Source organism: Acipenser ruthenus, chromosome 30 (genome assembly GCF_902713425.1).
Source record: "Acipenser ruthenus chromosome 30, fAciRut3.2 maternal haplotype, whole genome shotgun sequence".
Lineage (NCBI taxonomy): Eukaryota > Metazoa > Chordata > Actinopteri > Acipenseriformes > Acipenseridae > Acipenser > Acipenser ruthenus.
The window spans coordinates 15,759,050-15,785,036 of record NC_081218.1 but is presented as its reverse complement, the minus strand read 5'-3'; the positions used below and the strand labels follow the sequence as shown (position 1 = coordinate 15,785,036).

General features: G+C 43.2%; 2 protein-coding genes across 2 annotated transcripts; one reads left to right on the top strand and one right to left on the bottom strand.

Annotated features, from left to right (window-relative positions):
• Positions 1–1,286: 1,286 nt before the first annotated feature.
• Positions 1,287–9,666, bottom strand: LOC117972136 (probable ATP-dependent RNA helicase DDX20). The gene is made up of 11 exons (XM_034920476.2): positions 9,431–9,666; positions 9,118–9,212; positions 8,783–8,951; positions 8,419–8,533; positions 7,794–7,936; positions 7,415–7,553; positions 7,043–7,101; positions 6,629–6,711; positions 5,592–5,697; positions 4,445–4,546; positions 1,287–2,780 (listed from the first exon to the last, which is right to left on the bottom strand). Exons 1-11 carry the CDS (start codon positions 9,624–9,626, stop codon positions 1,543–1,545), a joined length of 2,445 nt encoding a protein of 814 aa, XP_034776367.2. The 5' UTR covers positions 9,627–9,666; the 3' UTR covers positions 1,287–1,542.
• Positions 9,667–13,582: 3,916 nt separating this feature from the next.
• Positions 13,583–20,674, top strand: LOC117965949 (PAK4-inhibitor INKA2-like). Its single transcript, XM_059005024.1, has 2 exons — positions 13,583–14,077; positions 18,302–20,674. Exons 1-2 carry the CDS (start codon positions 14,006–14,008, stop codon positions 19,292–19,294), a joined length of 1,065 nt encoding a protein of 354 aa, XP_058861007.1. The 5' UTR covers positions 13,583–14,005; the 3' UTR covers positions 19,295–20,674.
• Positions 20,675–25,987: the final 5,313 nt, after the last annotated feature.

Sequence of the window (25,987 nt, the reverse complement as noted above, 5' to 3'; positions counted from 1 at the left end):
CAGGGACATGACATAAATGATGTAAAGTTTGTAGTATTAGAACAGCTCAAATTAGACAATGCGACATATAGAAGAATAAAAGAAAGTAAATGGATAAATAGACTGAACACGATTATGCCAGCGGGACTCAACAGAAAAGAATGAACTAATTAACTTCAATAAATATATAACATTTAAATAAATAAACAAAATTCATTCAAAAGTTGTGCATGCTGATGCGCTGGGGAGGCCAAATCTAGACTGATCCTCAGAGCCAGCATTGCATGATATAATAAAAATATAAGTTTATATAAAGTAGTGTTAATTAGAATTAATACAGATTCAAAGATAGAAGTAAAAATGATGTCACAATATATAGAACACCATTACATCATGTAAGAATAAATCATGGATTTGAATGTAAACAATAACAAGTAGTTGTCATGCCGTCAAAAACCTATAAATACCTCCAATGTTTGGATTCAAACACAGGCTCCCTTGAGAAAGATATGTACAACATATCGAAACGTTGGGCAGCTGGCTCTTTGAGCTAAAATATATATATATATATATATATATATTATATATGCACACACGCACACGCACTCACTTCCCAGCACACTGTGGGGGTCTGTCGTGCCTGGAATGGAGGCTGTGATCTGGGCATAAGGTGGCCCAACCCAATACTATGAAGGTCCTAACAAAACGGGCATCTCCCAGCTGCAGGTCAGCGTGGATCACAGTGGAGCAGCGGCACAGCTGGCTGGACAGTGAACAGGGCTGCTGCTTGCTTGGAGGGTGCTTCTCATTACTGATAAATCGGTACCTTCCTTAGAGGAATCGGAGGTGGTAATGACTGCATTGAGGGATGGTAAATTATCCCGTGACAGTCATGCAAGATGGTCTCGCACTACTGAATATTCCAAAACACAAGAAAACCATGCAACTAAAACCTTTTCTTATTACAGCAACGATTTCTTTAACAGCTCAGCAAGGTCATTCGGTCCCTCCGTTTCTGTATTATCTTCAGTGCTGTTTTGACAATTCCCCCATAACTGTGCAGTTACATTTCTAGCATGCACTTTAGTGCCAATATGCTCTACTTAACTCCCTGGTATCACTAACTGACAATGAACGAGTGAGTGGCTGTTAAGCCAGTTTAAAGAAAACTAAAAAGCAATGAAAATCAAGAACAAGACTCTACTTGAAACCTTTGTTTTGTATTTTGTGCTTTAAACAGGCCTCGGATTGGCTGCAACTTATGTCACAGAACACCACATGACAAAAGACAGAGAACGACAAATTGCTATTTTTTTAAATTTTATATTCACCAGAAAAAATAACAGTATAGAAAACAGAAATCAGCCATTTTAACAATGTGAAGTACTCGCTTTTACCAAGTATGTAACTATATTGTATCTACATGAAATCAATGCTGTCTTGCCCGATAAAACAACCTTATTAAATTATTATCCACCTATGTGCTTCGACAATAACCCCCACTGTATTAAACTAGAAAGTGGGGAGCTTCATTTTGAAAGGTCCCTTCACTGACAGCACTTCTCAATGCTTGAGCAGCTCTTCCATGTACACGGAGTTCATCTGATACGCACTCATCCAGTTAAAAGATCTTCGGTAGCCTCTATGATGGGGCTGCCCCACAGCAGCGTAGTATCTATGCCAAGCCTCAAAATAGGCCTTCCAGTATTCCTGAGGACTGTCCTGCCCGGGCTCTTCAGACCCCTGGTCTTGGGCTCCGTCATGGTCCTCAGCACCAAACCGGCTTTTCTCAGCTCCTCTTTTACGACTCGCCTTGGGCTTTTGCCGTGGTGGTTCAGGGTGGGGACCCAGCCCAGCTCTGTGTTCTGGAATGCCAGTTTTACCGGTGGCATGCTGACTTAATGCTTCAGCAAAGACACGCTGGTTACGAGCGCTTGGTTTAGGAACAGCAGGTGGAGAGGTTGAGATCTTCTCAATAGAACGTTGAATTGACATTGAAACCTCCATCGGTTCTCCAAGAGCTTCATTGTCCACGCCCTTGGAATCCTCACCGGCCACGCCCCTGGAATCCTCACCGGCCACGCCCCTGGAATCCTCACCGGCCACGCCCCTGGAATCCTCACCGTCCTCAGAGGTGCTCCTGTCACTATATGAACTAAGCCGAGCGTTGAAGCTGCTCTCCCTCTCGCAGTCCCTAGAAACAGCCTGTGGAACCCCTTGCTCTACACCACCTTCCACCTTGACTTCTTCAACGGTCTGCTGGCCAGCGTCATTCAAACCAGTATACCGTCTGATAATCTCCACTGTTCTCCCGGGCCCATCTTTTATAAAGCTTTCGTAATCTTCAGCCAGCTCTGCAAGGCTCATGGGTCTCATGCAGTGGGGCTTGGCTTTGAAAGAGGGCAGCGGAGAGATTTTAGGCAAGGCATCTTGCAGAGCTGCCTGGTCCTGGATGGAGAGGCTCTGCGGTTTCTCTCGGAGCTCCCTGGGGGTTGTTTGAGAGGTGGAAACGCTTCTCAGCACGGAGACGTTGACAGGCTTTCTGGGGGTGGGATCTGTCTTGATGGGTCGGGGCTGTTCAGGTTTCTTGGGTTGGGGTCTCCCCAGTGAGAATGGTTGAGTGTTGTGGGGTTCAGCCCCCCGGGATGGGAAGGGGCTTGCAGTGCCTTTGATCTGAAGTCCTTGGTTCCGATACTCCATGAGCTTGGGGGAGGCTGCAGGTCTATCCGGTAAGGTCTGGACACTTTCAATGGTAACATCCCAGTCAGAGGGTTCTTCCATTAATCCTGGTGGGAGAGGATCTGGAAATAAAAGAAACGGGTCACTGAGGAGCATGTGTCTACACAAGTTAGGCTGGTACACAACCAAAGTTACTGTTCTCCTGGTTTTCGCCCCAATTTAGACTAAGCATGCCCAATTCCACACAACTGTATTATAATATTTTTTGCCAACAGTAAAACGTTGAGAATTTAGGCCTGTATCTTTCACTGTGGGCAATTGCCCACTCCACAGTAAATGTATTATACAGGCAATTTGCCCACAGTGGAGAGGGGAAATTTTTTTTTAAAAACACACTACAAAAGAGGGGCTTTACAACAAAAGGCATACATGGTAGCTCTCAAATCAGCACCCTTACTACAAACCAATTGTGAAATGTTCTAAAAGATTTCTTTACACAGGCATCCGCACACACAATAGCTGTGACGTCCTTTTCCTTCCTGCAATGCCCAGCAGATTCCAAGCATTTCAGAAACATGGTGTTCTCATTCTGAAAGCAGTCATTATTTCCAGCACGTGATCTTGAATGGTCTCCCTGTGCCTTAATGTATTACTGATTACTTTTTAAATGAATCACGCAACATACAATCCTCCAAAAGACTGCACCCTTTTCAATAGCTTTCAAGGACTTCCTTATACAACAGTGCTTTAGAAACTCATGGAAGGAAGCAAGCAAATTATCTTTACAAATTGGCAGTGCAAAAGGTGGCCTTGACCAACAATAGACAGGGCGAATTTTCAAAGGACTGCATCTGTACTAACGAACCCGAGGCGAGTTTGTGAATGACTCAAGCCATCGTTACAGTAGCACCATGTGTAATTCTTGTGTCTTTTAGACATGCATGTTGGCAACTTCACCTTTAAGTTAAAAACAAAATAAAAAAAAATTTACAGAATAAACTCAGAATGCATTTAAATGCGTTCAATTGCCCTTCAAGGGAAGGCGTGTAATGACAGTGTTTCATACAGTCGGGATCTTGTGAGGGCTTCAGTACAAGCAGCCGGCAGTGATTGCAATTACAATCTCAGGGATCAATCAGAGCGCATGATTAGGAAGTGGAGCACACAGTGGTGATGAAGAGGCTACTCACAAACCCAATCACTCAGTTATCATCGACATCCTGTCTTCTGAACGATTCAGAAACTACACCCCCACGCCAGGAACACACATTCCAATATAGCCAACACTTTAAGCACAAACACAGAAACCACGACCACAGTGTGGAAAATGAAACAGACAGATTTGAGTGAAGGAGACGGTTCTTTCCACAGAGAGCAGGGAGGGGATGGAATGGGTTACCTCGTCACCGTGGTGATGCGAGTCGCCACGATCCTTCAACTCATGTGTAATGAAAAGGTAGTTCTCAATCCCATATTCAGAATGTGGGGAATGTATTTTACCCAATATCTCCTGTTAATGAAGTGACAAAACGGGTATGAACTACCAGCAACAGAGCGATTACTTAGGGATTAACTGCTACCTAATGCTAGCTTGAGGAAGGCAGATGAAGAGGAGTGCTAATCAGGGTTGTGAAAGCAGCCGGATCACAAACACGTATGTCAGGGACATTCCTCCCCAGACAGTGGCATGTGTGTGATGCTGGGGAGTCACAGCCCGCACCTTCACTTCCTACAGCAAGACTCTTCCAGCAGATTGCTGTTCACATGGTTTCAAACATGCAGGTACCTGGCAAGCAAGAGAGGTTCAGACTGCACTTCTGAGCAATGGTCATCATTTCATTCTCCTCCTCGCCATGGCAACAGTACGTCACTGCCAAGCCATGAGTGCCTAGTAAAAGCAGAAACTAAAATTAGCACAGGTGAAAACAAATGATGAACAGAGAGGACTGGCCGTGAACAGTCACATGGTACTGTGGTTGAATCTCAAATTCTATTGTTTTCTTTGAGGTTCCAGGCTCTTCAGCCCGTATCCATGGAGAATCACAGCCTTTCAGCTTCAGGGGCGGAATGCAAACCGCCAGCTGTCATGACAACAAGCAATAAGAAGGTACGGCCGCAGGCTGCAGGCTGGCAGGAGCAGCTTCCCAGAGACTGTCTGCAAGCCTTCAGCATGTGAAGCATTCAGCTGTCATGACAACAAGCAATAAGATGGTACGGCTGCAGGCTGCAGGCTGGCAGGAGCTGCTTCCCAGAGACTGTCTGCAAGCCTTCAGCATGTGAAGCATTCATCTGTCTGCCCTCGAAATCCTAGCACTGAAATCCATTGAAACATCCAAGCAGGAAAGGAAATGATTACCCCATTGGATAATAGTAACTGGAGCTTGTAACATTCCATGGTGCTGTCTACTCCTGTCTTGCATTTAAATTACAATTTCTAGGGGACAAAGACAGTGCATGGCTTGCAAACAGAAATGTAGCCAATATCAGACATCTTGATTTCAAATGAGAATATGTATGTTTGCTAAAACATGTGTTTCTTTCAAAACTGCACATCTGAGGAAGTTCATGGAACTCTCTTGTTGGCTACAATTGCTTTAAAATGTTTCAATAAAGAACCGAGTCGAAACAAGCGTTTCTGAGGAGGGATTTCACTGAAACCAGTCCTTTCCTTTACAAAGGACACTGCTGACAGCGTTTCTGAGGAGGGATTTCACTGAAACCAGTCCTTTCCTTTACAAAGGACACTGCTGACAGCGTTTCTGAGGAGGGATTTCACTGAAACCAGTCCTTTCCTTTAAGGACACGGCTGCTGACACACGCCCTACCCAGCACTTTGTTTATCTGTTTCTGGTTCAAATCTTATTAAATAAACATCACTCCGCAGTGGAGTGACCCGTGTTAAACGGTAGATGAACATGCAACGAGCGAGTCACCGAAGCGGCCGGCTCTTCCGATGCGGTGCATGTACGTCTCCCAGTGCTGCGGCACGTCCAGGTTAATCACCAGGTTCACTTTCTCTGCATCGATCCCTCGGGACGTCTGATAAAGACAACAACATTTTACACATTAATAAAGAAGCACCACAGAACAGAAGGATCGCACACGGTTTCTGACGTTACAACAAACCGGTTCAAGAGAGGTTACTGACGGCAACGTAGAGTCACCTTCAACATACACTTCGCAGAAAGGAAAGGACACCCTCCATTTAATAATAGCGAGGTTAACACCTTCCGCTTAACAAAACATTTGTGAAAATAAAAATTCAATCAGTTTGCTGTTGCTCTCAGACAGAATAATCACTGAGCAGCGCGGCCTCACACAGGCTCCTCTTCAGATCTCAACACAGGCAGCAGGATTCGAGAGCTCTTTAAAAAGCCACACATGTAAATATATTGCTCAGGCAAGTAGCTTTCTTTAATGTTGAATTGATTAATCTTCACATGAAAGGGGCTGCGGATTTACATTTTAAAAAAAGAAAAGAAACAGCCACTTGTTATAAAAAGCTAAACTGCTGACAGGCACGGTTTATTTAGATGAAACAAAGATGATGTGAAATCCAGCAAATAGATCTCCGAGATGAAAAACAAAACTCTTTAACCAAACAAATGACCTGCTAGGCACACTCTGCTGCACAGCAAGATGTCTTATTGTTTTTAAATGGGATCACTTACATCACGCACATTTCTTTAATTTTGTACAAAATGTTCTATGTGGTTTCAACTGACCTCAACAGGCAGCTATATTAGATCAGAGGTCATTTTACAGACAGCCATGCATCTGCTATTTTGGATGAGGTTTCCTTTGGTTTTGCTGGGAATACACAGCTGTGCACTAGATGGCGCTGGCAGCTTCCAATATAAAGACATGTTGGACGCTCAAGCCCACAGTACATGGCTCCATAGCAGGCAACTGGAATGGTTCATGGGGTAGAAGCAGCTCTAGAAGCAGCCACCACGTCACTGTCACTCACCAGGTCTGTAGAGATGAGGACTCTGCACTTATACTGCTTCAGTTTCGACATGGCTTCCAGTCTCTGGTCCTGAGTCAGACTGCCTGAAACACACACACACACAACACACAGTCAGAGGGTACAGTGAGAAACACACACACACACACACACACACACACAGCCAGAGGGTAGAGTGGGAAACACACACAAGTTTTTATTTTTTTTCCCCTATAGAAAAGCAACTGAAGCAAACTTTACAGTTTATTTGCTCCTCGCATGGTAAATACGAGGTCGAAAACAGCATTTTTATAGGCAAGTCCCAACAGCAGGTACACCCTGTATCTGTGAACATTAAGCAAGAATAAAAAGCTGCTTCAGCCTTGGCCCTTGCTGCTTCCCACAGAGACTCGTATATCTCACATGAAACACACTCACCTGAAATGCACACAGCAGGGAGGCCTTTTGAAGTGAGAATATCGGCCAAGCGCTGAGCCCTAGTGGGAAGAAACACACATCAAAGGAGGAACGGGATCAGCGCAGCTTTCAGTGGCACTTGAGAGCACTGGAAAGGGGTTATAGTGCCACAAACACACATAGCAAGCATCACAGACTGCGTTTTAAAACCAAACTAGAAACAGGAATCTTTGTGAACACAACACCCCCGGGAGCACGGTCTAGAACTGTGTATCAGACTGAAGGGTTTGCAAACATGAAGCATAAATACGTGGGTCACTGACAGAGCCAGAGGTTAAAGACCATGTGGGAAAGATGCATTTCTCTTTACTGAGAGCAGAGCTGTGCTGGTACCTGCTGTGTAAGTTGGAGAAGACCAGAGCCTGGTTGAACGGTATCTTGCTGAAGAGATCCAGAAGATGCTGCACTTTCTCTTGGAAGATCTTATGAGGCAGCGGGTGGGATTTCACTATTTTGTAATACTGCTTCAGTCCTGTGAAACAGCAGCACAGTTAGAAGACAGGGAGCAGCACACAGCGGCCCAGGCTATGAACACACGCTTTCTTCTGTTTTGAGAAAGACTGCGCGTCAGGGAATGAATGAACAACATCTATCAATAACCTGTAATCTAATGTAATCAGAAAGTCAGATGCAAGAAAAAAAACAACAATTAGAATGATTGCAAATGAAACAAAACGGGGGCAGAAAAAACTACCCTGATTTGAGCGCTTACCTAGCAGCCCCGGGTCACTGGGGTTCAGGCGTACAAAGGTGGGGTCCCTCATGTAGCGGGCGAGGTGCTGTGCCAGGGACTCGGGGTACGTGGCAGAGAGAGCCAGCATCTGCTTATTCACAGGGAGGGATGAATAGATCCAGCTAGGGAGAAAGTAACACAATAGCAATGCAGTCAATAACCTCACGTTAGCCTGAACAAAATTGCTAAGCAACGGTGTCCGTGAACACTGGCATGATAGTCAATGAGGGGCCAGTCTTAGCTGAAATGTGAGGGTCAGTAATTCCTTCTCATAACCACTAGAGGGCAGCAGAGGATAGGAAGCAGTGCCATCAGTATGATGAAAGTGTTGATGACTATGATGCAGCAACAGTGTGTGAAGGACAGTATAGCAGAAACTGAAATGAACAGCTTAATGAAAATTGAAAAAGGCTTCATGTGCTGCAACCTGATGACAATGGGCTTAACAAAACATTACTAACACACAGAGGTTTGGGAAATAGCTCCCGTTAAATTAATGCATGTTTGTCTTCAGTAAAGGGCATTGCTGTGTGTGTGCAGAGTTCAGAGCTTCTCTAGAGGGTGTAAAGAGCACGACAGGCTGGTAACATGCCAGTCCTCTCACTTGATTTGATCTTGAAAGCTGCCTTCCTCCAGCAGTTTGTCAGCTTCATCCAGAACAAACAAGCGGATACTGGCTGTGGCGAGATAGCCCATCTCAATGAGCTGCTTTACGCGACCTGCAGCACAAGGGAAACGCCTCCAATCACTATTAATACCTTTCTCTGCTCATCAGCTTAACTTCAGAACAACAAATAAAGTGAAGCACATCCAGACACTGGCCGTCCACCTTAATGTAAATACATACACAAGCCTGGTCAGCTTATTAGGACGTGTTCTCCTGGGACACCCTGATTAAACGAATGCAAGTCCATCTAACATTTATATACAGTATCGCTGGATCTCTCTGAATCACAGCATGCACTGACCTGGTGAGCCGACAGCAATGTGACACTTTTTCAGCCTGGTCCTGTCCAGACTCACAGGGGTCCCTCCTATGAACACATGGCACTGCAAGCCCTCGATCTCAATGCCGATGGCCGTGATGACAGAATGGATCTGTACCGCGATCTCTCTGGTGGGGGCGAGGACCAGGACCTACAGCGACAAGCACACGTTTCAACCAAGGCACTGTGCCATGAACGAGACATCCGTGTACGTTTCTGATTCGCTCTTTTCATTTCCTCTTCTGTGATGAAAGAAACGTGCACTTCTACTGATAAGAAACGTGCACTTCTACTAATAAGAAACCTTTTTTTCTCACCTGTGTCGCTGGATTCTCCACAATCAAGGAATCCAGAGCGATGGTGGTAAACACACACGTCTTCCCCGTGCCTGACTTGGCCTGTACAATAAGATCTGAAAGAAATGCAGAAACATGCCGCTTTGCTACGAGAATCAGGATGAATCTGCAGCGACGCCCAGCAAACTCGACTGGTGGTTCCACAGTGTGTACAGCGAAGTGCTTTGCTGGTTTTCAAACACACTGAGAGATGCATGCTAGCTAAACACACCGAAACGTTGTTAATGTTAGTTTAGTACGTGCAGTAAGTGAAGCAGGTAAACAGATACCGTACCGAGCCCGCATCTCCCCAGCGGAATGGCCTTCAGCTGTATCGGGGACGGCCTCTGGAAGCCCGAAGCGGCGAGACCCAACAGGACAGGCTGAGACAGCAGCAGCGAGCTGAAATCCAGCCCCTCGGACTGCAAAACATCATCGGTGCGTCTCCGGGACTGGATATCATGAGCAGCCTTCTGCATGCGGGCAGCCATCTTGCGAACAAACCAAACATCGCGGGATTTCAGCCTTTGATTAGGCAACTTTATTCACAGCGGTTTGTAAACATTACAATTTCACTCCGTGCCGCAAATGCAATGAGCACATTGAACAAAAAAAAAAGGTCGCTGCAGAAACCCTGTGATATAAATCATACTACTATGACTTTACAGATTATTGTTGGTATATTAAAGACCTTAAATTTAAACCACACTTAGCATTTGTTTTCTGCTTTTGGGTCAATGAACCTAAACTCCAAAATGATGCATCGCTCTTGCCTTGCCACTAGATGGTGGTGTTCAGTTATAATAAATAATACATGCATACATGCATACATACATACACACATACATACATACATACATACATACATACATACACACATACATACATACATACATACATACATACACACACATATGTATATCCTGTTTCGACCTCACAAGGCAAAGGTCAGCAGTGGTAATGTTAATAACATGTAAGAACACGGATTTGAAAGCGTCGGTTATCGTTCCTTTAAGATGGACTCGTTAAACAGCACTACGCATTGAACGGTGTAGCTGTAAATAACCCCGTACAGCTGCCTCCACGACATGCACATTCATTCAACACTTACAGTAGTTCGTGTCGCTTTGAACGCGGTGAAATGACCTTTGAAATACAAGAGTAACTGGTGTTCTGGGAGGGCAGGCAAGCAAGCTAAGAACTTTCTTTAAACTATATAGTGCCGAACCACGTGTCGTGTTTTGAAAAAAAACCACGTTTCTTTCAAAGCTGCACATTTGAGACCTGTGCAGTCAACGGCATTTTAAACGCAATGGTCCCTCAAGTCTGAAGTGAAATGCTAATGTATTTGACAGAACCCATATGAAAAGTATAATAGTATATCATCTAGTTCTCCACACTGAATCATACAGAACGCATTGAGAGTACAATAGAACTCTTGGCAGGACGGACGCAATCAGCACACTGCAGGACTGTCCAGTTGAGCGCTATTTGCACAGTTGTTTCACTACAGCTCTATTCCAGGATGAACAGACAGCTGAAACGATCAACACTAGAAACATGCCCGAGTGTCTCAGCGCTTTTCCTGTCGGCACATTAGAGACTAAAGCCCAGTTATTTCCTGCAGCGGGTTCATTCACAGCAAGGTGCTTTCAATCTTTAGATCTCCATTGACCAATTCAAACAACACAAAGTCAAAACGTGACTGCAATGGATCAATGTGAGAATCCAGCCCATTCTGGAATGGTTCTGGAATGGTTCTGGACCATGGTTCTCGAACCAATCCGGAGGAAATCGCATAATGGATCTCAGTGATTCATCCATCCGCTTTCTGGATTAAATGCATATATATATATATATATATATATATATATATATATATATATATATATATATATATATATATATATATATATATGTGTGTGTGTGTGTGTGTGTGCATTTATAGAGTTCTGCTAGTGAATATTGTCGCTAGCAGGACTCATGTGAAGGTCCTGTGAGATAATCTATTACTGTTTACAAGGTAATCTATAGGCAGTATGGAGCGCGTCTCTTCAGACAGGTGCGCTGGGGGAGAGAAGGGCATTCACCTACAGTCTTCTTGAAATTCCTCCATTAAAACAGCCTCACGTAAAAATCGATATCACAGTGAAATCTCTTTAGTATTTCGTGAATGCAAGCGTGTGATTGTGTGCCGGCTGTATTTATTTAACATCATCACACACATACATGCTTAGATGAAGAAGTCCGGGTTCATTTGCATCCCATTCTTCCGGCGCTGTTTGTTTGTTGTTAAATTATCCTTTGAGTCTCGCAATCTCCTCCCTCGAATGCGTTTGATTTCCCTTCCCGTCCCCTTGCCTGCACCTGATACACATTCAAGACATCAAAAGGCACTTGTGTTTTGTACGATTCCCTGCAGCGCACATTTCCATTGATCAGATCATTTATTCATCTATTGGGCTTTGCTTTCGAGTGCTTTACATTTCTAAAACTGTACAGGCATCTGAGGAGCACAATATTATTTCAAATGTTTAAAATGTATTTAGGTAAAAAAATATTTTTTTCTTCATAATATGATAAAAACGAAACAGAAAAGTTTATTCTAGTTAGGAATGAAACGTGGGACTTTCTGAATTGAGGAGAAAATCGGTATTTAAATTAAACAAAATATTAAAATAAAATACAAAGTTATGTTAATAAATACAATGAACATCATAAACGTGCTCCACAAAGCTGTACAAAAAACATGTTTAATGAAAGAATTCTGCTTTGCTGTGATTTATGCTTTTCTATTATAAACTGCTGACAATGAATAAAACACACATCTAGCCCCGGGGCATTGTATTAATTCAAAATGTCAAGTTGTTTATGTCAATGCTAACCATTTTATTACAAAGAAAGAAAGAATAGCCATGCAGTTTCTGTATAAGAAGCGCAGCGATGACGCTGTGGTCTCATTAGAGCACGACTTCATTTCTATAACGCTCTCATGCAGTTTTACGCATTGTCAGATGCAATCAAATTCAATTGCGCTGATACTAAGAGTACAGATGAAAAAATGCCCCAGGGAATTAAATGTATTTCTGTTTAATGATCATTGTCGGATTAAACTTCAGCTCATGAGCGGAATGGAACAGGCGTAGGAATGAATCAACTGGAAGAGCGATATATCCGCTTCAGAGGGAACAAAGAGGAGCCGCGTTCACACTAATACTAATAATAATGTAACAAGTGTACAGCCTGCTGCTCGTGTTAGAAAAGGTGATTTAAAAGAGGTTAGCAAATCTGCAAACAAAACAGTGAAGTGTCACTGTGCATGGAAACTCTCTGCTGCTCGCTCCCTTGCAGAAACGTGCGCTGCACTAAATATACCTCCAGTATGGACTCGCAGCCACCACTGGTCTTCGAGTCCTGAGCTCTAACCTCTCCGACTAGCAGGTGTGATCCCGGGGGGTCGCGGAGTAAACATCAGGAATTCTGCGGCTCTGAAAGCAGAGCGCTACACAAGCGTTCCTCCTACGAGATGACCTAAAACATCTACAGGAATTCGTGGTTAACTCCATTCATGCGATATTAAGCACAGATACGGCTTTTTTTCTTGTACACATTTTTGAATATTATTTGATAACTTCAATTTTTAAATGTAATTAAATGATATATGGTATATGATACATTTACACATATTTTCAGAGAAATCAAATCATTTAACCATATAAAATAAACTACTGCAAAAATGTGCGCAACTGCTATTAGTTCAATTGTTTAAACATTTTTTCAAACAACCCGTATTTTGAACATAGCCCGTAATAAATAATCAATAATATTGAACCCAAACAGAATATCAATTTATCATTAATAAGCACTTATTAGCAAAAGAATGCACGGATGTTCCACGATGGATATTTTGGGGGTCAATAATTCTAGAACGCGTTGCTGCAGTGTAATGATATTCTGGTACAGTAAATTCCTATTGTATTATTTATTTCTTAGCAGACGCCCTTATCCAGGGCGACTTACAATTGTTACAAGATATCACATTATACATTATACAGATATCACATTATTTTACATACAATTACCAATTTTTACAGTTGGGTTTTTACTGGAGCAATCTAGGTAAAGTACCTTGCTCAAGGGTACAACAGCAGTGTCCCCCACTGGGGATTGAACCCACAACCCTCCGGTCAAGAGTCCAGAGCCCTAACCACTACTCCACACTGCTGCCACATGCTCCATATCATTATCAATAATTCTAGAGCGCGTTGCTGCAGTGCAATGATATTCCGGTACAGTAAAAGCATATAGAATTACAATTAAATATAGATGACTCTGAAAAGAGAGAGTAACAAAATCAATATGATGATGTTTGCTGAGAGTAGGGAAACTTGATCCCAACAGAGCGAGCACATGTTACTAAATCCTCCCTAATCGGAGTGTTTCGCTGCTCTGCACTGTATAGGATAGACAGCTTCAACACCATTGGACGCTGGCACATTCTCTCAGCGTGCTTGCAAACCCAGGCATAGAAGAGTGCAGTTAGACTAGAGTCGCAGACCGGACTGACCCAGCGGCGCACGGCCAGAATATTAATTTCGCCAGTCAGGCGGAGACGCTTTTAAACATTGACTGACTGACGGGACACTATCAAAGAGGGAATCTCAGTGAGCCTTCAAACGCAGTTTTAATCACATTAATGACTGCTTTTTGAATAAAGAAACCCGGGAAGACGTGTAGTTAGTTTTACAATTTACCAACGGGAGACTTGAGAGACACGGGAAAACAAACATCGTTCAAAGGGATACGTGAAGCGCACCATCGGATCTGAGACGACCTTTCTTTAATATGCGATTTCTGTCCATTTAAAGAAATGGCACGCCAACTTTCCAAACCTGAGAGAAAGACCATGGACACCTGCTTACGACGTTTAAAACAGGAGCTGGTAGGTACTAGCCCAGTATACTCTATCCCCCAGTATACACCTGTATTGTCTTAGATGTGACGTGTACACCGCTGCACGGGGCTCAGCCGGATTGCACGCTGCATTGGCTTCTCTCAGATCAAAGCGTGTCTCTGTGTTATTTAGTCCTGGTTGTTTGATGAAATTGGAATATCGATTAAACCAAGAGGATGCGCTCGTGGACACACACACACACACACACACACAGTGGGGGCGGACCTGCCAGTACATGTTGTTGCCTGCTGGAAACACGAGCGAGCGAAACAGACCGTTTTTTGTATTGCATTAAAACTGAGCAGTCTTGTGTGTCGAGTAAGCGTTTTTTCGCGTTTTACATTTATTATTAAAGGCGCGCTGTCTCTAGTGAGATGTCACTAAGTATTCGAATCGTTACGCTCTATATAATATGCTGTGTCTGTTTAGACGACCTCGGGCTGCAATGTAATCTTGTGTTAACTGTTGTAATAATCTACCGGAGTCCCTATTGTTGTTTTTCTGTCTGTCATAACCGCTGGTCTTGGAGTAAGAAGCCGTGTAACTCTCGCAGTGATTCGGTGTGAGTTTAGTGTGCTACTAACCGGGTTCAGTCTGGATTCATTACATGTTCCCGTCATATTTAAAATAATACGAGAACATGTAAGTGTTATATTACTATATATCGAGTACACCTAATCAAAAAGATGACACGCCCCTATCCAGATGTACCGCTCCCAGCGACAGAGTTGGTTCAAATTTCATCAGTTTATTTTAATTTTATAGATTTCTGCATACACAGGTTTCTCACGCTCCACTCTGTGTTTTGGTAAATACTGTAGTTAAAGATAGCTCCTTTGGACGTTGTAAAAAAATAAAATAAAATGAATAAATATATATATTTTTAAAATGTGTATGTGCATGTATTAGTATGGTGTTGTGTCAACGTGTCAATGCATGATCATATTATTACTGTAGTCCTGTGTTTTGCTGTGGTTTCTGTTTCCCTGTTACTTCCTTCCCTTTCACCACAATAGACCTGACATTAATACCACCTGGTTTATAAATTCACCGTTTCCATTTCTGAACATTGCTTTTTCCTGCAAGTCCCCACTTACGGCCGTACTCAGATAACACTTTGTTCCATAAACAGAACACTCCCAGCATGTTGGTGAGATGTGATTAGGTACTACTGCATGTTTATTTACAGGCAAAGCAATGCTTTTGTTTTTAAATGTTTGATTTAGACCAGAGCTAAAAGATGGTCCGTACCGATGATCGGTTCTGAAAGAACCAAAAATCTAAACGAAAAATCACGAAGAAAAAAAACAATGTTTGAGGCACCCTCAATATTAAAATACAATGCTAGTATTAGAACACTGAGTTCACACAGGAGAGATCTTTAGACTGGTGAGGGGATGGAATGGGCTGCCTAGTCATGTTGTTGAGGTAGAGTCACTGAGATCTTTAGAGACTGGTGAGGGGATGGGATGGGCAGACTAGTCATGTTGTTGAGGTAGAGTCACTGAGATCTTTAGACTGGTGAGGGGATGGAATGGGCTGCCTAGTCATTTTGTTGAGGTAGAGTCACTGAGATCTTTAGAGACTGGTGAGGGGATGGGATGGGCAGACTAGTCATGTTGTTGAGGTAGAGTCACTGAGATCTTTAGAGACTGGTGAGGGGATGGAATGGGCAGCCTAGTCATGTTGTTGAGGTAGAGTCACTGAGATCTTTAGACTGGTGAGGGGATGGGATGGGCTGCCTAGTCACGTTGTTGAGGTAGAGTCACTGAGATCTTTAGAGACTGGTGAGGGGATGGAATGGGCAGCCTAGTCATGTTGTTGAGGTAGAGTCACTGAGATCTTTAAAGACTCAGCTTGATAAAGTTTTGTTAAATCAGATTGGCGTGTTGAAAGCCCCTTTGTGAATCGTGTTTATTTCTGTGATTTATTTCATGTAAACAGTTTATTTACTGTGTAGCGGTACTTGTTTTTATTCACTTCCATATTTTACAGTATAAATGTGTAGAATTATACAACCAGCTACATCAATACCAGTATTAACTTTACATGCCTATTTAAATGTCTGACAGCTACAGTGGACACACACACACGCACGCACACACACACGCACACATGCACACGCACACACACACACACACACACACACACACACACAGAGAGAGCACAGACCCTGGTTTACAATCAGTCCAGTGATCCATGAATATCCATCATGAAACAGTCCTTCATATGCTGACAGGTCCGGCTGGATTGGGAGGAGTCATTAAACTCAGATGCATTCATCTTAGAAGCAGCCGTTCATCTTCTCTGAAATGCTGATGACAGGACTGCAGATTAAACAGGCAAATAAAAGTGATAAATTCAGTTACCCAAGACTGCTGTTTAGCACTGCATTTACTATACGGGACTGGAACGCTGTATTTGGCGGCCATATGAACCTGTGCTATTTGTGATAACGAGAATGAATCTCTGTGATAAGGAGAACAATTGAATATGAATAGGGGGTTATGGCAGGATATACCGCTGATGTACCCTGAGTATATCCTAGAATATACTAACTCGGGAATACCTTTAAGTACAGGGGCGGTCCATTCCACTGTCATGTTATTTAAAACATTCTCAAAGTACTGCCTTCCTGTTGAAATGGAGTTTGTTTCTTTGTCTGAAGTTATGATGGAAAGCTCTAATGACCCCTGGCCAGGGTCAGGTTCTCACAAAGCCAGCACTCAGAGCACTGCACTGCACAGAGAGAAGCTGTGTGCCTCAGTCAAAGATGCCTGGTCTCTCATTGACCTTTCAGGCTGCTTAGTAAGGAAGTACACATTCATATTGAATGAGATGAAGTCAAAGCATACAGGGAGAGAACCCAAGCAGACACAGTTAACCTTCAGTTTGGGGTTTTCCTCGTTCAACTCCTGCAAGATTCCTCTTGTTTGACTGGAAAAATACCCCTCAAAAACCAGAGCCAACCAATCAGAGATGTAAGGATAGTTTAATCCAGTCTTGAATTAACTCCTAAAGTAGATTTTACAAAACTAGAAGCGAACAAACACGTCAATATAATTCCAAGGTCTTTTTACGCCCTCTCGGGTTGTTCATTTCTCATGTCTTAACATTAGCACAAAATCTTCTCTATTCAAAAAATAGGAGTTCATAAAAGCCTATATTATATAAACTGTTCAGAGTAAAATAATTTTTCTGTTATTTCTTTATTCACTCTTCGGAGAAAGGCCCCTGGTTCAGCTCTTTGCATGTAAAACCATCACTAAGAAATACACAGAGCATGTGGTCAGCTGCACAGAGAGGGAGCAGCGCAGGCTGAGGACTCTTCACAGCTCTCCTGCCCTGCAGTGACATTCACAGCTTCCATCGGAAACAGTGCTGGCAGGCAGAGCTTTCCCAATTATCCTTAAAAAACAAAGGATGAAGCATAATTGGGTTCGTTTTGATGGCGACCCTGATGGCTCCAGTAAAGTGAGGAGCTCTATAGAAAGTGTGTGGCTCTGTGTGTGTGTCAATGCAGAGCTCTTTCATGGTGATCTTCGCATGCTTTAAAAGGCTGAACAGCTGCTGTGTGCTGCTGGCAGTTGGGAGTGTGCAGCATATGCTTGGCAGTGGGATTTGGTAACACAATATGGACTAAATGACAGAAATACAGAAATGTGTCCAACAGACTAGATGTACAAGGAACTGAACGCAGCAGAGAAGCACGATGCAATACTGTTACCTCAGCAGAGTATGCACATCACACATTACCAGCATGCATATTAATGGTACAGCAAATTATAATGTTTACTGCTGTAAAAAAAATGAGTATTCGTGTTGCTTAGAATATTTTTTCAGCAAAACTTTTGGAAAAAGCCTTGGGAGATTTCTTACGTTTTTAAAACACTTTCTTTCCAGATAGATATTAAACCTCAATTACGATATTAATAAAAACGACAACATAACATACAACAAAAAGCATATTATCTGAACACAAATATAAAAGTTGGTTAACTATTTTATTAAATTGTTACAAAAACATTTTTTTAAATGTACATTTAAACTTTACACGATTCAGTCAATTTACAAATTTAGTCATGGCTGTAATGTATCTAATGGGTTCAGTGGCACTTTTGGTCTCCAAAGGGCTACAGATTAACAATGTGAAAAGATTATCTGTGTAATCCCCTGTTTGGCTGATTGGATTGTAACTCCCTGTTTCCACAGCTCTCAATGAAGGAGTCTGGGGACGGCCTGCATGATCAGATGAACAGTATGATGGGAGCCCTGCAGGAGCTGAAGCTTCTCCAGCTCCAGAGCGCTCTAGAGCAGCTGCAGATCTCCGAGAGCCAGAGCCAGCTTCCAGCCACGGAGGAAATAAAAAACAGGCAGGAAGACTGGAGAGTCCTGAGGCCAAGCAGCTTTCATACTCCCAGACCTGCTTCTTGTTCCCCATCAGGGCCTGTAAGCTCCTCAAAGCACGTGCTGTGTGCGAGAGATGAAGCTGGGATGATGCCTTCAAGCGAGGTCCACAGTGGAAGCTCCCACCACGGCAGCCGGGTGTCCTCAGCACCCAGTGAAAAGGAATCTCCAAGCCCCATTGGATCATCAACTGTGGATCTTCACAATTGCCCTCCCCAGGCTGTGGATCTTCAAGCCATCATGCAGAACCTTTCCAGAGAAGCCTCTTTGATGGATAAGGGAGTCCCAGAGAGCATGGATGATTCAAACGACTGGACCTCTTCTCTGCTGTGTCAGAGTCGCAACAGGCAGCCTCTCGTTTTGGGGGATAACATTTTTGCTGACCTGGTTGGAAACTGGTTGGATTTGCCAGAGCCAGAGAAAAAGGCATTGGAGGGAGAAAGAAACGATCATCCTTTGAGTGTGAGCAAATCTCAAGAGATCATCAAGAAGTTCTCATTGACTGCTAATCTTTTTAAGAAGTTCCTCAGGAGTGTGCGCCCAGACAAGGAGAAACTGCTCAAGGAAAAGCCTGGCTGGATGTCGGTGGAGGAACAGGGGACAGAGATCTCCAAAAGACCTAAAAAGTCGGTGAAACAGAAGGGCACTTTCTACCTCCCTTTCTGTACTCAGAGCAAAAGCAGGAAAGTCCCACAGCCTTCAGAAGAGAAGAAACCTGGTACTTACATCACAAGAGGGTCTGATGCCGTGGAGAAAGTGCAGCCTGTGTTTGATTACAACACAGCTGTTTGGGTCTAATGAAACTACAACCTCCAGATCTGGCAAAAACAGATTACTGATTCGATACTCCAGTCTTCCAAATGTATATACTGTAAAATACAATACTGTCACAAGAGACTACAGCATCTGCACTTAGGCCTGGGAGTCCGGTCAGTGTTTCTCACAGTATGGGCAATAAGATAGTTCAGCGTGCTGGGAGATGCATTGCATGCTTGCTAATCCGGTCAGTGTTTCACACAGTATGAGCAATAAGATTGTTCAGCGTGCTGGGAGATGCATTGCTACAACAAGATACTCAGAAGGACTTTTGTCTCAGTGACCAGCACAGAAAGCCATTACCTCACAATACTGCACTCAGTAATCTATTTAAACCAAGTAGTTAAAGCACATGAGGAAACATTGTGACAGGAGCTGAGTCAATAAGGGCCTTTCCGATGATACTGTGACCTTTACATCAACGTAAAGAGCTTTACCTTTAAGCACTGCAGTAAATAAACTGTCCTGTAGTCAATTAGCTGTCCCGTATGCTGTTAATGGATTATTGAACTTGAAGTTTTCCCAAGCAAGGTATCCAGACATGAATGACATCTCTGTTAAACTTGGGGACACCAGTTAGATGTAGGAAGTGGAACGGCTAAAAGTCCTTTCTTGTTTGATGTTGTCTTCTTTTCGTCCTTTGCTTTTTAAGGAGAGTTGTGGCGCTACAGAAGTCTTAAAAAGTCCGCCTGTGATCCAGTTACATGTTAACGGAGGGGAAGGTTAACGTATGCTCAGCATGACACAGCAGAGACTCTGGCCTTGAGTCCCACGAACACACGAGCGGAATTTGAAGAGGGGTTCTGGTGCATTACAGGGTGTTTGGAAATCAAGACTACAGTAGAACCTGTCACAGCTGATTGAACTGGTTCCAGGACTCCAGCCCCATTTACAAAAAGCAAGGATCCTCAACTATAGCAGGCTTCTCTAATACATGTGTTGCTTCTTGTCTCCCTTTTCTTTAATAAAGAATCACAGCCACACATTTCACAAGACTTGCTGCTTGTACTGCAGCCCTACAGAACTCCCTCTTCTGCCTTTCACCTTTGCACTCTGACCTTTCACTGTTCCGACCGTCTTGTTCAGGTTCCGGAGTGACGTTCAGTCACCTCCTCTAAGGCCGATGTAACCTTGCTGGGCAATGTTAACCATGAGCCTTTTCAATCTGTTTCCCCAGACTGTTCAACGATGCCAAATGCTACCTTCTGCTCAAACACAGAATAACAAACACATTTAAACCTTTTTTGTAATTCATGTTTGATTACCTAAAAATGTAAGCACATGAACTGTTTGTGGTACGTTTCTTTGTCCTTTGTACTGTAAATAAAATATGTTTCATGCAGATTTCTTTGTTATCTCGCTCTCTCTTTATAGAAAGCATGAGGAATGGTCTTCTAACTGAACAGCTTTCCATTTGTCATCTGCTTCATTCATTGGGACGCTGGCAACACAGTGGGTGGCTCTTTCTGAGCCAAGATCACAAATGAATATCCTGTCTTGGGAAATGCCAACTTCATCTGCCATTCCTACAGGCTGTGCTTGACTTTTCAGAAGTGATGTTTAATAGCAAGTACCTTTACCCTGCGACACATAATGCCTCCCCTTCACCCATGTTTACATTGTGGCATTTTACAAAAGTGTTACTAATTACCCCCTTGCCAGGGATGAAATCCCCTTCAGCAGGACATACAGGGTGGCAGGCGAACACACGCATGTCACACGTCACATGCTTCTACATACACCTGGAGAACTGCTTAGCCAGTTGTCATGAAGCTTGGTAGTGACATTATTGGATTCTGGTCATATAAGGCGGTCTGTATGTCTGTTCATCCATCTGTCTGTCTGTATGTCACACATTTTTGCATTAATCAGGAGAATTCCTTATCAAATCGTGGTTTGTGATCATTCTTCCTCATACTGGTAGCTCTAATTTCGAGTTTACAGCCGTGGCAGTGGAGGGGGCTCATGTTACTGAAATCCTTGTTTCTCTGCACTTGAGAGATGGGAACATGTTCTGACCTGTTGTTGAGTCCACAGCAACCTGGGTAAGTTTAACAAGTTTCAAAATGTATTTAATGAAATTCATTCTTGAGTGCAAAATCAATTTTTAATTCCTGTCTGGAGCCGCGAGATCTCCAGCTGTCATGTGTTCCAGTCTCTCTCCGTGTGTGTGTGTGTGTGTGAGCCGCGAGATCGCCAGCTGTCATGTGTTCCAGTCTCTTTCCGTGTGACTGAATCCCTGACTGAACCACATGAAGTTTCCCATGGGAACAGAGGCTCTCTGCCCTGACAGCTGCCTCCCATCACAGGCATTCTTCACCAGCACGGAATTAAAAATATACTGAGTTACAGCCCCGAATCAAGGCCCTTTATTTTAGTTTTGTATTTCATATATATTATATAGAAGTGTTTATTTACAAACCACACCACCTTGAGTCAGACTGATCTCAGAAGCTATGCAAGGTTGGGCTTGGTTAGTACTTGGATGGGAGACCGCCTGGGAATACCAAGTGCTATAGGCCTGACAATTATAAAATGAACCTTTACCATTAAAAATGTCAAAAACACATCAGAGAGAGATTAAACAGACAAACCCAGAAAATGAATTATTACTCATTTTAAACATTTCAAATTATTCCTGAATTCAACTGTTGTTAATAATAATATGCATGCCAAACATAGTGTCTACATTTGATGGCAGTTTATTCAGTGTTTCTGCTTTTCCATTTCTGCATTACCGCTGCAGACATGCAGTCTCACACACATTAATGTTGCTGTGAATCATGTAACAGCACTGTAATGCAGGGCTGAGCGGGACGGCTTTTCTTATTGATTTCAGAGATTCTCACTACAGTTTAAGTGTCTCTTAAGGTCTCCTGAGTGAATTGCTTGTCAGTGTCTTTGACGAGAGGTCCTGTCATTTTGTCTTTCCTCCCAGCGCCTCTAATTCTTTAAGTACAGCCCAGCCCTGACGCCCCTGTGTGTGATTCTGTTACTGGCGTGCTCCTTGGAAAACACATTCTGTGTTTGTTTCTGTTTGTTTTCCAAATGATGTTCTAATTTAATAATGTCCCTTATGAGAACGTCGGTGCATAAATATTTCATAAGATTACTGTTCCTCGTTACAGTCATTTGGGAGTGTCCTCAACTCGCAATTACAGCATGTTTTTGTTTTTGTCCTTAAAGACAACGCACAGGAATCTGACTTGGACCAGACCCACTGACCCTTCAGGAAGTTCTCCAGAGATCTGCAGCTGCTCTGTGAAAGGAAAGGGCATCCGAACCAAAGAGCTGGAATGCACCCCTCTTCCACTCATAGTCACCGCTTCCTCCTTTAGGAACAGGCTCAGAAGAATGGATGGATCTCCTGGGATAAGGAGCTTGAGAAAATTCTCAAAAAAGAAACTTCACAAAGCGCCCTGCTGGCCCTGTTACACTGTCTTCCCACAAACCAAATCACCGCATCAAACAAGTAACTCTTCATTAACATGTAACAGATTACTTTTTAAAAGTAACTTCCCCAACACTGTCCATTGCTTTGTCCAAGTAAGCCCAATACTGTATCCCCTTGCTGTAGCAAATCCATCTCCTATTCCAGCATCTACAGTACGGTACAGAGTACAGTGTCTAGAATCTATGAGCCAGACTACCTGGCTGCACAGCAGGTAGGTCCTGATAAACAGCTCACATATTTCATTCAGGGGCTTGTCTGCAAACTTACAAACACGCTGAAGCACCTTTGACGTGGCAAGCAGTAAATCACTTCTCTGCTGTTTGATGAGTGCCATGTAATTACTCAGCATACATTACATATTGTACCAAACTTGCAGATTTTTTAAACAATTAAACACAGCAGCTGTGACGGCTCAAGGAAGTGACTCATAACGTCCTGGAACTGGTTTCAATGCAGCGGCTCAGCGTAGCTCAGAACCAAGGGGTTACAGAGAACACGGCTGCTTTAAAAAGCTACTTCCAGAGCGACTTCTCTTTCTCTAGACATGCTTGTCTCTCTAATCCCCAGTAATCCTCTGCACACTGGGCTCATGCTTTTTTTCTAATTCCCTACAATCTGCCTCTTTCTCTAGCCAGTTTCCCTCACAGCCTGCGTCAAATGCAAACACGCTGCATTTATCCCTTTAACAGTGTACCGGGTAAAAGCAAATGAAAAGCAGGCATAGTATACCTGAAAGAGGTAAAGTATATAAGATAAATATATATATAAAGACAAGTCCTAATCTTGGGTATGTGTGGTTCTTAAATACAGTAACTGCACAGTCAGAGTTTTTGTATTTGATGCTTTTTAAAAGCAGTTCATACATTTTAATCCAAGACCTAGTAGGACTGAATTTGCAAGAGTACAGACACAGTGTATATTTTATTGAGAAACGTCCAGAACCTCTTTCCTCTTCTGCTTGGCTTTCTATTTTTATACAGTGAAGTGCTAAGAGAGACGATGTTTAACAGTACAGATGTGCTGTCCCTGCAGGACTTAACACTTAAATAGAATATATCAAATGACAATGCCGGTTCTGGAGAATGAATTGCATCTGGCTCCACTCTGGCTCAAGGGCATGCAAACTCATCAGTGACACTGATGCACACTTGAACATATCTGATATTCACTATGACTGTCCAGTAACACCTCTGCATGGTGATGTTTCAGTAGTGCAGAGGCTTGGAAAGACATCCCTCTCTGTGCATTTCTTTCAAAGTTCTTTGCATAAATTATTAGCTAATCAGCTTAGCGGCAAATTGGGATGCATGTGGTAAAAGGCAGTGCGGTGGTCTGTTAATTAGGAAATGTAAATGAGATGTAAATGATTCTGTTTAACCAGGATTTCTAGACTTGCTCTACATTATATTAAATACAGCAGGAGTGTCTTGGGAGCCTGGGAGGGGTTCCATTGGAATCTGTGTCAATGAATGACAGTATTATTCAGTCGCTGAGTCCCTTTCCTGTGTTCATTGTTAATTCAGCCCAGAGTATTGCTGTGTGGTATTACAGTGGTAGAATTCATAACCCCTTCAGAGAGACTTCGTGACGCAGTATAGCTGCGTGCAGAATCCTTCACAATCTATCAGAAAGGGGGAGGGAACTGCAATTATTTATACAAGAACAAAGAAGAATTGGGGGGATTTGAGTGAATCCAGTGCTCTGTGTGGAACAATCCCCTTGCTGATTAAAAATCCTTGTTAACGTGTCATAGGCCTTCACGTAACTGCAGGGGAGGCTTCGAGAAAGAGCAGGTCCAGCCAGGGGGAGGATAGAATCAAATGAGACATTCAGTAACAGAACGCATTGTTCTCAGCATCGCCAAACAAGATTCCCGGAGACATGTGGATCTGATGTGTGCTTTCCTCAGGCTATCTTATAAATGCATGTCTTTATTCATTAATGATCAGCCTTTCATAAAAAAAAAAAAGTCATACAGTACTAACGTGTTGAGACCATGTGATAGGATGTGTTCTCTCCCTAGTATAAATGTGCAAACAGAAAAATTTCTCAGCTGCCAGTTTGGCTGCAATTTATTTCTGAAAATATATCCGCTTCTAAAGGAACAGCTGCACGTCAATTAGTTCTTTGAATATCAACGTAGGCTGTGATCCAGACTTGGCTGGCTACTGACTTGTTAAAACACAGACTGTCTATTAAGACAGGCTTGTAAAAGGCCTCTTTCATTTCCCCTGACTGATTTTCTGTTAAACGCTTTCCAAATACCAACGTGTGGCTCCGTTGAGTAAGCTAACGGGACAGAATCTATGTTGTTAACTGATCAAAGGTTTTATTTACTCTCTCTCAAGTCTATAAAATGTGCGTAGGGCTAACCGTTTTATAGATCAAAAAACAGCGAGCTGAAAGGAGAATTCCTCCAGTAATGTGTTATACATTCACAAGTCCCAGCAACTTCACATATTAGAAAAAAGAATAAATGAGGGGTGTGTACCGTTTATTGTCCCTGACTCAGGCTGCTTGCTTGCTCTGGGTAACCCATGTGGCTCCCACAGCACTGCCTGTTACACGCCCCCTTAACCTTACCAGCTAATCAATGAGCTCTGAGTCACGGCACCAATGTGACAGAATCTGGATGCAAACAGGTGACTCGGCACGCCTCAAGCGAGCGTCTCAACCGCTGTGCAAGAGAGCCGGGCTCTGCATTCGTCACTGCAGAGCTCTTAACCTCAATTCCTCTCACCGACAGAGGACAGAGTCCATAACAGAGGAGCAGCACCCAACAGACGCAGAGCAGAGGGGGGATTTGGATTTGAAAACATACAGTAATTGATCAGCTCCCTGTAATGAGAGAGGATGTTGAAACCGAGCCTTCTCATTACAATGAAAGGGAATAAGAATGCATTCCTGCAGCAGGGCACAGAGTGCAAGCTGAATGAAACTCTGAGATCGATTCACTGTGGAACCAGCAGGGTCTGGACTGCACTCCTGCATCAGGGCACAGAGTGCAAGCTGAATGAAACTCTGAGATCGATTCACTGTGGAACCAGCAGGGTCTGGACTGCACTCCTGCATCAGGGCACAGAGTGCAAGCCGAATGAAACTCTGAGATCAATTCACTGTGGAACCAGCAGGGTCTGGACTGCACTCCTGCATCAGGGCACAGAGTGCAAGCTGAATGAAACTCTGAGATCGATTCACTGTGGAACCAGCAGGGTCTGGAC

Bases quoted from the DNA above. Each gene is read 5' to 3' on its own strand.
- LOC117972136 (XM_034920476.2), bottom strand. From the start codon at position 9,626: ATGGCTGCCCGCATGCAGAAGGCTGCTCATGATATCCAGTCCCGGAGA. The intron at 7,937-8,418 runs GTGAGAGGACTG...CTTTCTCCCTAG, and splicing joins AGCTTTCAAGATCAAATCAA to CTGGATCTATTCATCCCTCC. The intron at 5,698-6,628 runs GTGAGTGACAGT...TGTCTTTATCAG, and splicing joins TCCTCATCTCTACAGACCTG to ACGTCCCGAGGGATCGATGC.
- LOC117965949 (XM_059005024.1), top strand. From the start codon at position 14,006: ATGGCACGCCAACTTTCCAAACCTGAGAGAAAGACCATGGACACCTGC. The intron at 14,078-18,301 runs GTAGGTACTAGC...CTGTTTCCACAG, and splicing joins GACGTTTAAAACAGGAGCTG to CTCTCAATGAAGGAGTCTGG.